The 16,119-nt window shown below is 39.0% G+C and overlaps 1 protein-coding gene across 1 annotated transcript in view; it reads right to left on the bottom strand.

The window, feature by feature from the left end:
- Nucleotides 1-4,671: 4,671 nt before the first annotated feature.
- Nucleotides 4,672-16,119, bottom strand: part of EFHC2 (EF-hand domain containing 2) — a 56,243-nt gene continuing 44,795 nt past the window's right edge. The window contains exons 13-16 of the mRNA XM_057378213.1: nt 14,345-14,542; nt 13,675-13,767; nt 6,697-6,802; nt 4,672-5,098 (exon numbers count right to left, since the gene is read on the bottom strand). Coding sequence (XP_057234196.1) covers nt 5,003-5,098; nt 6,697-6,802; nt 13,675-13,767; nt 14,345-14,542 — 493 coding nt within the window. The 3' untranslated portion in view covers nt 4,672-5,002. The remainder of the gene's footprint in view (nt 5,099-6,696; nt 6,803-13,674; nt 13,768-14,344; nt 14,543-16,119) is intronic.

The following is a 16,119-nucleotide window of genomic DNA, read 5'->3' as shown; positions in this document are numbered from 1 at the left end:
TGCACACATTGGGGTAGCTTTGAACAAACAGGACAGCCTTATGCACACACTTAAATACTTTGCTAAGTTAGATTCTCAGAAAGCTCTAACAAAAGAAATCGTAGTTCCATTTAAATCAACCCAGATATTCCTGTTTACCCAGCTGGAGGGAAGTCTGAGCAAGGCCCACCGGGCAGAGTCAAGCTCAAGCACAGTCAGTTCCTCCCAATAAACGTGGCACTGAATGTGCTCAGCTCTGGAATATCCCAGGAGAGGGACATTCAGCCTGGACTCGTGGTCTCATGGACTCTGTCCAGTCTGTCCAGCTCAGCCCTTCCTGCCCACGGGTGTGCAGTAGCCAAGGTGGCCGTGCTTGGCACAGAGCTCCTCTCACAATGCAGACAAGACCCCAGGAGTGCACTCCTCTCCCCCAGCAGAGATGCAAACATTACATTCAGCTGGTTGTTTCCAATCCCTTCTGTTGGTGCAGAGGGGTGGGCAGGGACATCAGACCTCCTCTAAACATTCCTGTGGGCTGGTCATTCCCTGGAGGTGCTGATTGCCATTCCATCAGCAATAAGGGATCCAAAAAAATGCAGGTGCAGACACCTGCAGTGCTGACATCCGAGGGCAGGGGAGATGAGTATCACCCATAGAATTCTRATTTGGAGGAGGCTGTCCCACCTGYRGCATGGMAGYTCTTGTCTCCCGAGGCAATGCCATCCTTCTGGCAGATTTGCTTTGGAAGTGGGAGCTCTCTCAAGAGCTGTCAGGTGACACAGTGAATGTTGTGCTGTTAMAGATCATCCCACCACGCTGCTTGCCAGGGATCTGCATCAGATTTCGGGTAAGTTTGTGAATCAGCTCCTTTACTTCTCTTTGTTTGTGGTTCTAAATACAAAACTATCCCCATGAAAGAGGAGAGCAGAGAGGACAGATGGCTGGGGTGAAGGGCAGATGAGGATAGCTCATTCATTTGTGTGTTATACATACCAGAAGAAACTTCCAGATGATTCAAAAATGACCAGAGAAATGTGCAGARAAAGAGTTGATTTAATCAATCCATTACCTTAATATATTAGAGTTATATTAACTTCCTCATCTTGGTTATGCTTCCTGGTTATAAACTTTACATTGGAAACTGGCAGGGACATGGACCTTCCCCCACACCTCCTTCTGGCATCTTTGACCATTGCCTAAACCAGGAGTGCCGCTTCTGACTGGCTCTGAGCCACCATCCTAAATAAACTACAAGAAATTGATTTAGGGCAAACAGTAACTTTAAAAAGTCTTCTTTCCAGATAGCTCTCTCTCCAATGTTATCTATACTGGCCTCTAAAGGCTAAAAATAATTTTTTTAAAATCTGTCTGAGCTCAGATTGTGGTACTTCCTTCCTCCTGATATTTTAAATTCTTCACAAACAGGCTGCCATTCTGTCTTTCTCATCATACTGCAGCTTGATGGTTAAACAACCTTGAAGAGGAAGAAATTCTGCAAGTAAATATGCAATACTTAAGTTACGGAGGGTACGGGGCATTATTGCTTAAAAAAATTAATGTTTCCCTCCATGTCATGGAACTAGAAAATGTTAACAACTGTGAAATTCTTCTATTACTCCATGTCTCAAACCACAGGAACACTTAGAAGGGCCCAGCAAGCACACGCCTGGTGAATTTCTGCTAATGATACACAGGCGGCTGTTCTCTGAATGCAGTCAAGTGACTGAAAACATCCAGTATTTTGGTTTTTGTGGAAGTAGGATCCCTGCAGTTTTCCCAGAGTAAGTTTTCCTTTGGGAGGCAGCAATGTCTACTGGGCTAAAAGGACAAAACAGAGAGAGCAGACGTAGGAGCCAACTGAGCCCAAACTTTTTCCATGAAGTAGGATAAACTCACATCAGCACATGAGGAACAACTGCAGGAGGAGGACTTTAATCCTTCCATCTATGCAGATGAACATCTCCCTGATGTTGGTGCAAATGGCTCTGCTGGAAAAACAYAAAAGCTGCCTGTATGACGAGCAGGACTCAGGAAAATACTCCCTGGTGAGGAACATTCATGTTTCACCCACAGCAAATGTCCGTGGCTGCCCATGTCCAAGGGGATCCATCTGCCCATGGCAGCCCAGGCACTCTGAGGCAAACTCTTCACAGCCATTTCCTTGCCAGCAGCAGCAGCAGCAGCTATTCCAGAGACCGTGGAGCCTCTGCTTCCCAAATGCCAAGCTGAGGAAGCAAACATTAACACTGAGCAGGCAGCAGAGCCCAGCAGTGGGACGGGAGCCGGCGCTGTAACGTGAATCCCTCCGCTCCTGCCGGGACAGCGCAGATATTTGTGGAAAGGAGATACCCTTGGCTGCCCTACAGAGATCCTGGGCTGGATTAATGGCAACTGTGGGGGCTGCCTTCCCCTCTGTGCCATGCGTGCTTTAAGCCGTGGCCTCCTGCCATCTGGAAACATAACCCTGGGGTATTGTCTTCATTCAGGCCCCTCAGCAGCAATGTGAAAAGAGAGAAGAAGCTGGTGGCAGGATTAGAGGAGAGGTTGAAATATTCTGGGCAGCATATGCTGTAAGTCACATTATACAAAGAGGATTATTGGCTGCCCATTGACCAGGGCTTTCCGTTCTGGAAGTACYGCTGCTTGTAAGAGAGAAAACCTGGTGAAAAGTGTTTATAACATGTCAGGGCACAGCGTATGACACACTATGACAAGCAATGAAAATATTTTTCAGGCCCTGTCTGCCCTCTCCTAGGAGAATGTTTTGTGTTTGTCAGGGTTATGCRAGATGCATGGGGAAAAGAGAAAACSAGAAGWGACACTAATAATTCAGAATGGTATTAATAAACATCCTAAAATTACCATCATCAGATGAACCCATCTCAACTGTAAAACTGAGTACAACAGTCTTGGAAGGCTGTTTGACACCCTCATTGTTTTGGAAGTGAGAAACCACCTTTGTTGTCCAGTGTTAATTCATTCATGGCAAATTATACTCATTTTTTTCTTAAGACTACCACTGCTCTTACTTGAACCAGATTATCTGTCTCGGCTGGCAATAACATATTTACAGAGAGCAGTGATATTCAATCTGAGCCTTCATTTTACTTCTCTAAATTAAATCATGCTCCTTTAGTCACCTTTCTTATCTCCATTCCTGTTGGYCACCCTTCTAACTCTTCTCTGCACTTGTTCCAGTTTGCAGTCACCTTTCTTGACCATGACCAGACCATGATTGTCTGGACTATGCACATGGTTCCACATGAAATTATAAAAAATTCTATTTCTTGAACTATTTTCTTTAAAARGACTCCTCTTGTCTCACACACATAAAGGGAAACCAAGTGAATTTGTCTTTTCTAAAAGCTACTTGTGAGGTTCTAAATGTTGAGACATTTTTTCGGAAGCCCTCAGCTGAACAAGATTTCCACAATGTAAACAAATCCTTCTGAAGTCTTGGGAGCATTGAAAATTTACAGGAAAAACWTCATTCATTTACTGTCAATCTCAGTTTTGGAGGCATGTTATAAAAACATCCAGCTTTCACCAAAACAGCCTCAAACACAAATTGTTTTAGATCCCGACACTGTCACTGTGGTCACACATTTTTTGTCGCGTAAGGAATCATTCTCCCGTTTTGGATCAAAAAGCAATTAATGATTTTGTCTACAACTTGGAGCACTTCAGGCTTTCATCTTTTTCTTCTTAAGCCTTTGGACAAAGACACTTCCTTGCCCATTTTATTGCTACCCTCTCCTCAGCAGCAGCAATACACATAATTATGCTTTGTCTCAAGACCTTTTTAGGTGCAAAAAAGGCAAAGAGCTGCAAAAAGCTTCATATTTTGCCATGTGGCACAAAAAGAATAAGAATTTCATTCACATTATCATGCAACAGTGTAGGAAGGTATTTCTAAAGGGAATTGTAATTGCAAGAGGGATCTCCAAGTTTCAAAAAAAATTACTATTGTCTTTCAGTTTGGGGATTTAGATACATTGAATTCTCATCTATCTAAATCAAACAATTCCTCCCCAACACTGTAATTTCAGGTTCTTAGTCTTCCCAGGCACCAGCTGAGGTGCACTGGCTCACACATCTTCCTCTTCCCCAGCTCTTCACCTCAGCTCTTCCATTCTTCAGATTGGGGTAATTACTCCTCTCACAACAGCATGAAGAAAATCCAAATCTAATCATGGCTTTGAGCTGGCCTAGGCTTAAAAAGATACAAAAATGCTAACAGGAACTCCAATAAATGATGGAGAAAGAGAAAGGCAATTTTCAGAGGGCAAGTACAGCTCTGCTGCCAGAATGCTGCACGCTGAAATTGCACTGCAACCCCTKCTCTTGATACATGTCCCACCCAAGTAAATATGGGTGGGACTAACCTGAGTCACATTTAAAACAAAAAGCAAGAATTGACAGCTTCCGTGCCGTGCCTGCAAAACATTTGTTTCCACTTTGGAAGGCTGTAATTATCTCTGATACCAGAGCAGCTTTATAGTGTGCAAAAACCTTGCTGGCGTTTCCTCCACAAAATAACCAACTTTACATATAACCTAACAAACAGCACTCGAGCATCACCAGGGGATAGAGCAAAAACACAGATAGAAGCTGAAGAGTGAGGGAGGAAATGTGAATGGAATGGCATTATTGTGCTAACACAGTCCAACCCAATTTTAAGAGGTCATCCAACAATGTTTATTTGCAGAACAAAGCAGGGTCAGTCAGATTTTGCATGGTTTGGCTCAAAGATTTCTCAATACTTGCAAATTCTCCATACAACCAGTCACAGAGATTAGAGGATATAGTTTTAATTATGCTTGTATAAGGATGACAGAGTGTTGTTGATTTAGAAAGAGTTCCAAAAACATACAAGTATACATCTTTGTTGGAACAAGAAATTAAATGCAATAAAACCTACATCTGATTTTTTCTTCTTTTACAAGAAATGTTTTCTGTATCTCTCTAAGTAATCTTCAGAGCTGAACCACTAATCTAAAATCAGTGCCTTGCACAGATGGGATTATTCTTCCTTTCCAAACAGATCATCCAGAAGAAGAGGGTATTTGATCCCAAGCACAGGAGGGGATCTTGGCAGTAGATTCCAGATATCTTCCCTCTGAAATTAGGAACCCAGAAAATATCTTACTATATGATAATGAAAGCAAGAATAATTAAAAGCTGGTCAATAAAAGATTGTATGAGCTGCTTCAATTCCACAGACAAATCTGGGAAAAAATGTGTCTTTGTATAGGACATCTTAAAAGATTACTACATGTGGTTCTTTTCAATGTTGCAAAACATTTTTTTAAAAATATTTTCTATCATTAGCCATTTGCAGACATTTTTAAATTAAACAATGCTATATTTTCTTCATTATAATGCTTACACTTCCAATTCTTGAAAGTAATCTATGTCTCAACAACAAAAATCAAATCAAATAATGAGATAAAGAGAAAAAATAAAGAAAGCCAGCTAAAGAAGCACAGCTCTGCTGCTGAAAACTGTCAAATACAGGTTCTGTAAAATCAAAATACTGCTATTAATTTATGGTAAGTCATTCACAGAATAACTGAATTATAAATTTGAACAAGATTTAAAACCTTTCCTGTCTCTGATTTTTTTTTTCTATTTTGTAGTTACCTCTCTTAAAATATTAAATATTTAATATTTAATTAGAGAATTCATCTGTGAAAACAAAGAATACCCCCTGAACAAAACCTAATGCACACCTTGATCCACAGGACTGCTGTATAAAACATGTGGAAGGGCTTTGATTTCATCTGTACAAGACAGAAAAATTCTTCACAAAGTGAAAAATAAACAACCATGGAAAGCAGAGCAAAGCAGCAGCCCTGGGCCCTCACTAGACACCAGCAACAGTCTGAGATGCCACAGAGAAAAATCCTGGTAAGTCAGGAAGGAGTGAGGATTCAGCACAGTGCCTGAAGAATACTGGCTTAAACTATGTCACAAGTGAACTTGAATTCAAAGGAATGCTGTGTTTCTAAATGGCCTGGTCAAACACATTCTGTACAAGACATTGGCCAGGCCAGAACAACAAAATGATGTGTTGGCAGAGGGCCTTTGGATTTATCTGTTACAAAGTATTTAAAATTCAGCATAATTGCTGTATGGACCTTCTATTTTTAAATGTTCCACTCRGCACAAGATGGCAAGATCAGATTAATCTCTGCAGTTTGTTGAAACTGCATTTTTATTTACCCTAAGTAGCAGGCTGGAGATATCCAAAGTTGATCCATCAGTTCTCCTCCTGGTGCACGCCCACCAGAGATGTGGTGTGTTATGTACAGATTTCTGTGGAGTTATGCAAAATGCAGAGCTATTTCCTGCATATTAGTCAGTGGAGCTTGAAGTATTTTCTGACTACCTCAGCAAGTCAACAGATCATTTGACATGTGACAGGGATATTTRTGGGGGGAAACAGCATTCATGCCCATTGTCCATGGATAAATAYACCTGCTTGCCCTTCTCTTCTGTTTTTTTTTCTTCTACAAAATGTCCCAGAGATGTGATACCTATTAAACACCTCCTCRTCCCTGTTTCTCTGCTTCATCCTAAACCTTCTTATTAAAAAAAAATAATTACTTAAAGAAAACAGGCACAAATACACAARTATGAAAAGATGTTGTTGTGCATGTTGGCTAAAACACTCATGTTAAAGTTGGAGAAATTATATTGATACAGTGGTTTTACCTTGGGTGGCTCCTGCATCACCTCGAAAACATGGACTTGGTGCTCTCTCCAGTTCAGCCCATGCACAAAGTTTCCATAGGCTACTTGGTTCTGGTTATCTTCAAACCTAAGCAGAATATCCRTAAGATGACTCAAGGTTAAAGGGATTTTTAACAAAGTTGTATCATCAACTGCAGTATTATCTGCAGTACACTAATCATTACCTTTGGGATAATATTTTTTACACTATTTTATTCCCAAACACTGGCAGGAGTGAAAAACAACACAAAATGTCATGAGCTTCTATAGTATACATTCTTTTCCATATTCTTACACCTTATTATTGTCTCTTTTAGTAGAATTCAATTCATTTAAGGTTTATTTCATTTAAACTATTTTCACTTCAGTTTTGAAGCATTGCCCAACCTTTTCTGACACAGATCTCACAGCTTTTGAGAAACATAGGGATTGTCATTGTATGATTCCTTTGTGTAGAAACAAACAGCATGATACAAGAGACCTGGGCTGTACCACAATTGACCTGCTTTATTATCTGACTTCTACAATCATTTCCTGAAATAAGAAATCCTTCAAAAATGATGTTTGCACACACCTTGGGATCAATTTGTAATTAACACACAGCTCTCCAATGTATCAAATAATGGCCAGATTTTAAAATCATTTGGTAACAGGTTTATGGCATTGTTTGTTACTTCCATGGATAACTATATATATTTTTGTCAGTTGTGGCTGTCCCCTAAATGCATGAAGATATATAWGCTGCCAGCTAAGGTCTACTGGTACATGTGGAAAATACTATTTCCCTCCCTCAGATTTCTAAAATCCTTTCCCTGCACTAATAAGCCCCATGGGAACAGATTTATAAGCCACTTCATCCTTCTGCCATTGATTTGGATGAAGCAGCTTCAGAAATTAAAGTCCTCAATTCAGCAGAACTCTGAGGTGATTCAGGCACTGGGGAGCCGCTGTTCTTCCAGTGTCACCAGCCAAATGTTCAAAGATCCCTTCAAGCTGAAGCTTTAAATGAGCAGCTGGACTGCTCTGCAATAAATACAGCACTGGCAGCTTCTGAAGGACACCTGTCTCACCCAACACCACCCAACTGCAAAAGGCAGACAGTTTGGGCACAAAAACACACCCTGGATGTGTCTGTGCTTCACTGGGGTCCGTGGAGAGACATGGATACCCAACAAGACTCGGTATCTCTTATCTGGTGGGTGACACCAGGTTAAACTATTCTGCCCTGCCATCTGGTAAAACAAACACTACTGCACAGGAAATAAGTATTTCAGGAAATCATTTTCRCTTGTCCTTAATGAGATAGCAGTGCACAAAACATGGGCCTCAAAACCTTTCAATTGCTGCAGAGGGTTCTGATAAAAATTAAGCATGAAGGCACTTAAAGGGAGAATTTACAGAACAAACTTGGGAAACAATACTGGAGGAGAAATAGATCTGATGACAAAAATAAACAGCAATAAACTGCAACTCATCYTTTCCTTCTCCTCCCCCCACACCTTTCATTTAATAGTCAGCAGGAAAGATAATAATAAAATATACTGAGAGCCATAAACAGAGATGGCAGCGATAAACTGGAATGTTAAGTACACTGAGTTATGCTGCAGATGAAAGCAAAGTCAGAAAAGAATGCTACTGCTACCAGTATTAAATGGAGTCTGAAACATTGCCATGAGAAACCCTCCTATGACAGCTTGCTTCTTTATCATAGTTCACACGCAAGCTARCATTTCCATAAAGCCTTACTTTTGGGGAATATATCCAATATACAAGAGAATTATCATTCCCACTTCCTTGGGGTTCTTAGTTTCAGGGGGATTTTTTGCAGGTGGCAATAGGGAAAAGATAGGAGTTTTGCATTAGTAAAATAAGACAATCAAAAAGTTTATACMTCTAGAAAAAAACAATGGCACACAGGTTGGAATTTCAGAACTATCAGGACAAATAATTTTGACTTTTACTATTATGTAATTACCTTTTGCTCATTGTGAAAAGSCAAAAGATCAATTCTATCACCAAGATGCTGGTCTGTATAAGCAGGATTTTTAAATAAAGAACAAATGAAGGTGTGTGACTATTTAAACTTTCTGATGAGKCACCAAAGTTGAGGGAAGCATTGCTTCTGCTTTTGACAAACATTTACAAGGAGAAAAGACCTTTGTGACAGCATTAGTGAGCTGAGATGACAACATGGGCTCAAAATTAACTACAACCAAAAATCTTAACATGGGCAGAGGAAATGGGATTCCTAAATTTTATAATTAAATAACTACAGAAAGCATCTTAAAATACTACTCTAGAATAATCCAGAAAAAGAAAAAATCTGCTCATTAGATGCTTTTACTGCTGTGACTTATTGTATCAATCTACTAAAAGCACACACTAGAGATTTGGCACAGAGCACCCAGATGGACKGAGGAGATGTTATCATTTAGTGCATTATTAGGACAGAGATGTCATACATTTCAGTGGCTGGAGTTAATAATACTGAGACRGACAGTGCTCTTCAGGAAAGGAAATTAGATTTGTCTTATCAAGAAGATGCAACAAAGATAACTTTAAACCACCCTTCTCTTCAGTTTTGCTCTGTTATTTCAACAATGCATGTGATTTTAGACTATGAAARTCACTCCTCCATCTCTATCATAGTTTGAAGAGCTTTTTATTTTCTTTATCATCACAGAAATAACCGCACATTTCTGCTTCTAAAAATACATTTRTAATTAAATACTCCAGATACGTGAAAAATCTGGTTAAATCACATTATGATCATTCCTGAGGATGCTTTGGTGAGTAAAGGTTATTCAGTGCTTTTTTCTTTCCCATCAAGAAATCTGTATCCCAAAGACTTATTGAAAGTTTAATGTACATGCAGAAGTTTTTTGTTTTTTTTTTTTAATTCCTTAATTTCAAACTACATTTATTAAGAAGTTAATCTGGTAGTAATAGAGCAGAAGCATCTGCTGYTTTAACCTTAGAGAAAATGTTTGGATTCTTCAGCCTGTTTCATAGTCTCTGTGCAACACAGTTGTACAGGGACTAAATTGTCACAGGTGTACATCTAAATTGTTATAAACTGCTCAYATGAAAACATTTAAACCAGCAAGCACAAGTCAGCATTAAATAACAATGGCTACCATCTTGTTTTTCTTAATTTATATTTATAATGCATCTATTCATATCTTGAACAACCATGAATTGGACCATCAGCTTCTCAACAAAYTGAGTGACAGGAATAATTTGTCTTAAGAGACCCAAATATGAAACCTAGGGAGCCTTTTAATCACAAATAGCTTAGGGAGTCTCAGGCACCAAAGGCAACAAGAAGACAGAGTGCAGGAGAAAGATCTTGTGATCATTTCCACTGCTGCTCCTGCTACTGGACACTTGCTGTAGCTGGAAAAGAGAGTTTGCTTCCTGAAAGAAAAAGGGCAGCCCTAAAAACATTAAAGGTAGGAACCTAGGTAAAAAATTATAACCTAGCCACAATCCTGGGAAAAACTGCGGGTAGGAGTGGCCTGGCCTGGCCTGTAAGTGATTTGGGAACTGGGATGTGATTTGGGACCATGCTGGGATGCCCATGTAGGAAGCCCACAGCCATCAGGCACTGCTACCTGAGGGACCAGGGATTCRCTTTGCAAAACAATGAGCACCCTTCAAACAGACTCACCCAGCAGTGTAGAGAGGTGAAAAACTACACAGCTGCTTTCAACAGAAATTTAAAGACATAATTTAAAAAAATAGAGACCTACAATTAACAACTAAACTAATACAGAGTAACCAACGTGTAATGTTGTAAATTTGTCATCCATTCWGTCTTCTCTCCATTTTTTCTTTTCTTATCTGCCAGCTGTTTATAAATCCTCTGGGGAAGGACTGATTCTTTTTAAGTCCTTGTCAGCATCAATTTAGCATTCCAGTAAATAAAAATAACAGAAAAGAAACCCCTAAACTCATTACTTAAGCACTTTGRCAAAATTTATTTATTAAACAAATTGTAATTGTTCATTATGCCTGCATAAATTTAAAGACATGTTTATAATGACTACTGTAGTTTTCTGGCAGAAACAACTGTGCACCATCTGCATTGCTTAATACAATAAGATTAAATTCTGTATTGTTCTGTGATTAAAAAAGTAAGTGAGAAAATGCTGATGGAGAAAGGAAATAATTTTTAACACGCCAGCTCAGGTAAATTGGAAAAACGTTCACATTGTTGAGTACCTAAATCCTACTATTTCACCAGCCCACAATTAAAAATATAAATTTATACTGGGCAGACAATATGAAAAGGTCTTGTGAAGCCCCAATTTTTGTGCTAATTCTCCCTGTGCTCCCTGGCAACTGAGTGATGTTTGAGTACAGTAAAAAAAGTCTTGGGTCATTTGGAGGTGACCACAAAATTAGACATTTCTAGTTCCATCCCATGCTTTTAATAAGTGACAGAGAATGGCAGTATAATTTACAAATGTAAATAATAAATACTTTAAGAATACTACCTTTCAGAATGGAAAAATAGAGTCATTAAGTCCTGGAGAAAGTCTTTGCCACCTAATCTCAGATAGCAAAGCTGAATAAACACAGAGCTTCAGCCTTCAACTATTATCTGATCACACTGTCCAGCATCATTTTATAGCTGAATAGGGTCCAGCTAGTGCATTAGCTATATTTACTGATTTTGTGGGAATCAGTCCAACAACTTTTATTGTACCACTGTCTTAAATACAGATACACAGAGTAGAACCACCACCACTACCAGAAATATCAGTGGACACAAAACTACATGCTTCCTCATTACAAAAAAAAAAAAAAAAAAAAAAAAAAAAAAAAAAAAAAAAAAAAAAAAAAAAAAAAAAAAAAAAAAAAAAAAAAAAAAAAAGCAAAATAAACAGAGAAAGAATACTGTTGACAACCTTGGCCCACACTGAATTGCAAACTCCCCAGGAATGAGACTGTTCTTGATTAACAATAAACCTGCCTGTTTAATGATTCTTCAGTGTTGAAGCAATCTACAGGAAGCAGAAGGAAWGGAAAGGTCTAAATCTCATGGAGACAACTCAACTCTTCGATTTACAGGCTGCTGGAAATTAAGTCCTATCAAATGCACTTCCAAAAAATCTTTCCCCAACTCTGTATCCTCATAAAACAATAAACWTCCCAGGCAGTGCCAAGTGCACACATCATTAAGAATGTGATAATCTCCCTCAATACCTGCAGTGCTGTGACACCACCTAAACTGCCACCTTCGCAGCAGCTGATGCTGTAACTTAAAAGTGCCTTACACAAGGCTCTCTGTCAAATGAAGAGCTTCCCACACAGATTTCTGAGGAACAGCTTCACACCATTCTAATTTACCTTTCTCATACAGAAATCTGTAACACAAGCTRGCCTCAGACCTTTAGAAATTAAGGAAAATGGAGGGTAATTTAGAAATGCAGCTCTCACACAAGCTGAGGAGATAACGCTCTCCTCCACCACCCACAGAAAGAACCTACAGCAGCTGAAACCTCATCCAACTGTCAGAGGTACCTTGCTAAGACTGGGTGAAATCCAGCCCTTGATCTCCTCCATGTGTTCTAAGCTTATCTCTTATTTTTATTATAGTGTACTGGGCTTTTTCTTTTTAACTGCCTACAYTCAGACTCCTTAGGAGAGAAGAGGTTCAGGGCACAAAAGCTTTCCCTGGTATAAATTCACAAACAATAAACACGTCCYTAGAGCCCAGGATGTGTCAGGCTTGTCTGCTTCTTATCAGAACTGAGTTAGTACATAAAGGCAAACTTCCAGTGCCTTGTTGTGCATCTATTCAAGCTCAGCCCTTAAGAAATAGAATCTGTAAGAATCCCTTGTCTACTRCAGGATGTCAATTGTCCTCCAACAATTGTGTTGGGCAGCTTGGTGGGAGTTCTAAAATAGTTGTAGATTACTGTTAAAATTCAGTCATGTTTGTGATGACTAATGCTTGGAACTCAGTGTCAGAAGTGAAGAACAGCAGTACGAAGAACCTTTATTGAAATTGATTCTGCCTTTCTGCCTGACAAGGGTCTTTTCATTATTTGCTAAATCCAGACGCCTAATTTGCAACACCTCCTGAAATCAAGAAGTATATCTAGCTGAAAGCATCTAAACATGACAGAAGACAAGACCTGTTCTGTTCTTAACTCAGTGTGAAAGCACAGACAAAACATGTAAGGATTTCCCTCAAGGGAAAGAAAAACATGTAAGCATGCATTTAAACCTATTACCAGCAAATCTGACCAGGAAAACCAGCTCAACAAGACATGAGTGTCCAAAGCACCACAGCTTTCTCTGAACTCTAGTCTTTGATATAAATGCACTGAATAGTAGTTCTTGTCACTTTTATTCCCATTAACACAGCTAGCAAAGCAATTTGTCTCACAAAAGCTAAATGTACTATGGAAAAGAACCAAAGCCATGYCAACACTCCTTTTCCTTTTTAAAAATGACAATAAAATATGTTTCAGGTGAGATTAAAGGAGTAGCAAACCAATTTTATTTACTACTGACGCTGTCTACTTGATAAGGACATTTCATTGTATTCATCTTAATGTGTTTCTTGAAACTCACACAATGTCCTTTCATAAAATTATTGTTTTTACCTTATATTTACATACAGGATCAAGTAAAGCAAAAAAAAGTGAATCTCATTGAAAATGAMAAGTATCAGTAACTGGTTCTGGAAAGACTAATTCCATAGAATTCTGTCAAACCCCAGATAATTAACCAGGCAAGACAAAATGAAGAGAAGTTGCTAAGATGGATGCATCTCAGTTGATTATAAACATTCAATAAAAAGGAAAATATGCACATCTGTAGGGATAAAATCTGCATCATTAAATGATTTGTATTAGACAAATGACAAATTCCAAAGATTTGTTTCTGCMTCAATTTAACATTGGTTTGCACCTATGCAGGTCATACTACCTGCCCTTAAGTTACCTGGCCAGTACAGTTTCTAGAAGAACATCATCAAGTGGCATCTGAAAGGACTTGCAAATAGTCCTGCACGTCTCATAGGGCAACCGTCCACACCTGCACATCAGAAAGASAGAGGTAGAAATAAACATTAGGTATTTTTCAGGTTTACTTCATGTGAATGTTTCTGTGACTAGGAAAACATGAGGAATCTTAGAACAGAGGTAAAGAAAACAAAGTTTTATGAAATTTTGCTTTTCCAAAGCTGAGAAGCTTGAAGGTCACATCATAGCTTTTCTCATACTGAGAKCTTCAGTGATTCTCTGTGATTCTTTATCTGTGACATCAGAGAACAAAAAAGGCAAATGAGTTACATAAAAAATCCAAATCCTTTCTTTTTTTTCCCATTAAATCACTCCTCATTGATTTAAAATCCTGTGTTTTGCCCATGAACAGGTATCTGATGTCGCAGAACATTCAGTACAGCATCTATAATAAAAAGTCCACACAAAATGCAAAAGAGACACAAATACTGTCCTTTCCTTGTCTACTGTCAAGTGCTGAGACAGGCTTAACATTACAAATTATATTTTTTGGCCACAGTATACCATTTGCTCAGCAACAAACAGAAAGTAAACGAATTTACAAGAAGWGCTTCTGAAATAACAGCTTAGGACAAAGAAAGGAAACTTACTTTTCTCGGTCGTGGTACATAAACACTGACATCAGTTGTTCAAAATATTCAAAGGCATTTTTCTTTAGTTTTTCTTGAGCCAGTGAAAGGAGGAGCTGCAGGTCTGTTTGACTKTCATCTCTCAAGCCATAGTGACGGCCAAGGGTCATAATTTCATGTTCTGAAAATGCTCCATTAGCGATACTGACTATCCAATTTCTGCTCACAAAAACAATAGCCCACATCAGTGTCAAATTTTAAGTAACAAGTTGAAACCAGTTAATAATCACTAATTTGGGGGGAGGAAGGATGTCCAAATTTCCTCAGTTGGTGGCAATATGTACAAAAATACCTCCTAACCAGGACTGTAGTGTTTTACCAGAGATAACATACAGGAAATTATACCAAATCACAGGCCCCTCTGGTAAAAATGGAGACAGGAGGCAGCAGCCAGAGCAGCTTACACTTGTATGCTCTAAGTGGAGAATCAGATTCCATGCAGAGATGAGCATGGGGTGTGCTCTTCCAAACCTGTGTGTGCTGCTCAGACAAACCAGCCCAGCTCAAGGATGAAGGAATGTTCCTGAGATCCATCTGATGGGACAGTGCTGACACTCTGTCAGTTCCCTCAGCTGTTCCAAGGCCTTTTGTCAAATCTGGGTTAGTGTAACTGCATCAGCTCTCTGATCCCAAACCTCTGGTGCATTCACATCCAACCAGCCTTTTTAACAGCAAGCATCAACACAGGCCTATGTGTCTCAGTCAAAATTAGATTAATTATATATAATGCTTCTGGATAAACTGTACTAAGAATAAACTTCACCGTAATTGCTGGTGCAATTAGTGCTGTACCTTGTGATACCCATGAGGATACTGAATCAGTGATTAAACAACAATCCATGAAAACAAATGGAAGAAATTAGTAGTGATTCACAAAGTTCTGACACAAGACTCAAATGGCCACCTGGAGAATACTTAAATTATGAATTAATCTGATGAGGGCTCTCTTTAACATCCACACATGAACTGAAAGCACAGAAACTTCAGACCCTTCAAAATTTGCAAAATTTTTGAAAGGAACATAGTTTTTACTTGCATCCTCTCGGAGGCTTGTGTGGTCCTGTTCAAATGAAGGTTTCACTTCACATAATACAATTGCACTTACACATCTATTAAAGAAGGGTTAAATACTGTAGAGGTCTACTTTGATTCAACTGCTTCTTTTTTCATATTAAAGAAAACAGAATAATCCTTTATTTGCAGTTGCAGGAAATAAATACAAGGAAGTGACAAGTTGTTGGCAGCAGCAAACCTCATTTGAGATTACATGAACAAAACAAGACCCAGTCAATCTACTAATATTATCATTATCTTGTCAGTACTATTCTTCCACTTACTGAATATTGTTATTTATACTGCAGCAGCATTCAGAGATCCAGTCAAAGCTGGAGCCCCGTTCCTGCAGCCTGCAGTAACACCATTGCATACACAGAAAGAGGAGAATGCTGCCTGATAACCCTGGCACCCCAATGCTGGTGGAACTGGGGGCTGTTGATAACATCAGCCATCAGAACATTTCCACTGATTGGATTGCCATACATGGCACAGAATTTTCCAGTGTCAGGATTTTAAAAGTCTTTTATTTTCTTAATCCAGTCAGTGACAATCAAATCACCAAAACCCACAGATAAAATTATTTCACTTGGGAATTAAGGAATGTTTTAGTGATTGCAAGGGACTAATGAGTGAGACCCAAGACTCACAAACAGAACGACATTAAAATTCTCCCTGACAAA

Source organism: Malurus melanocephalus, unplaced genomic scaffold (assembly GCF_030028575.1).
Source record: "Malurus melanocephalus ecotype Western Australia unplaced genomic scaffold, MMel_1.1 scaffold_348, whole genome shotgun sequence".
NCBI classification, from domain to species: Eukaryota; Metazoa; Chordata; class Aves; order Passeriformes; family Maluridae; genus Malurus; species Malurus melanocephalus.
The sequence above is the reverse complement of the archived record's forward strand: the minus strand, read 5'-3'. Positions and strand labels throughout refer to the sequence as shown.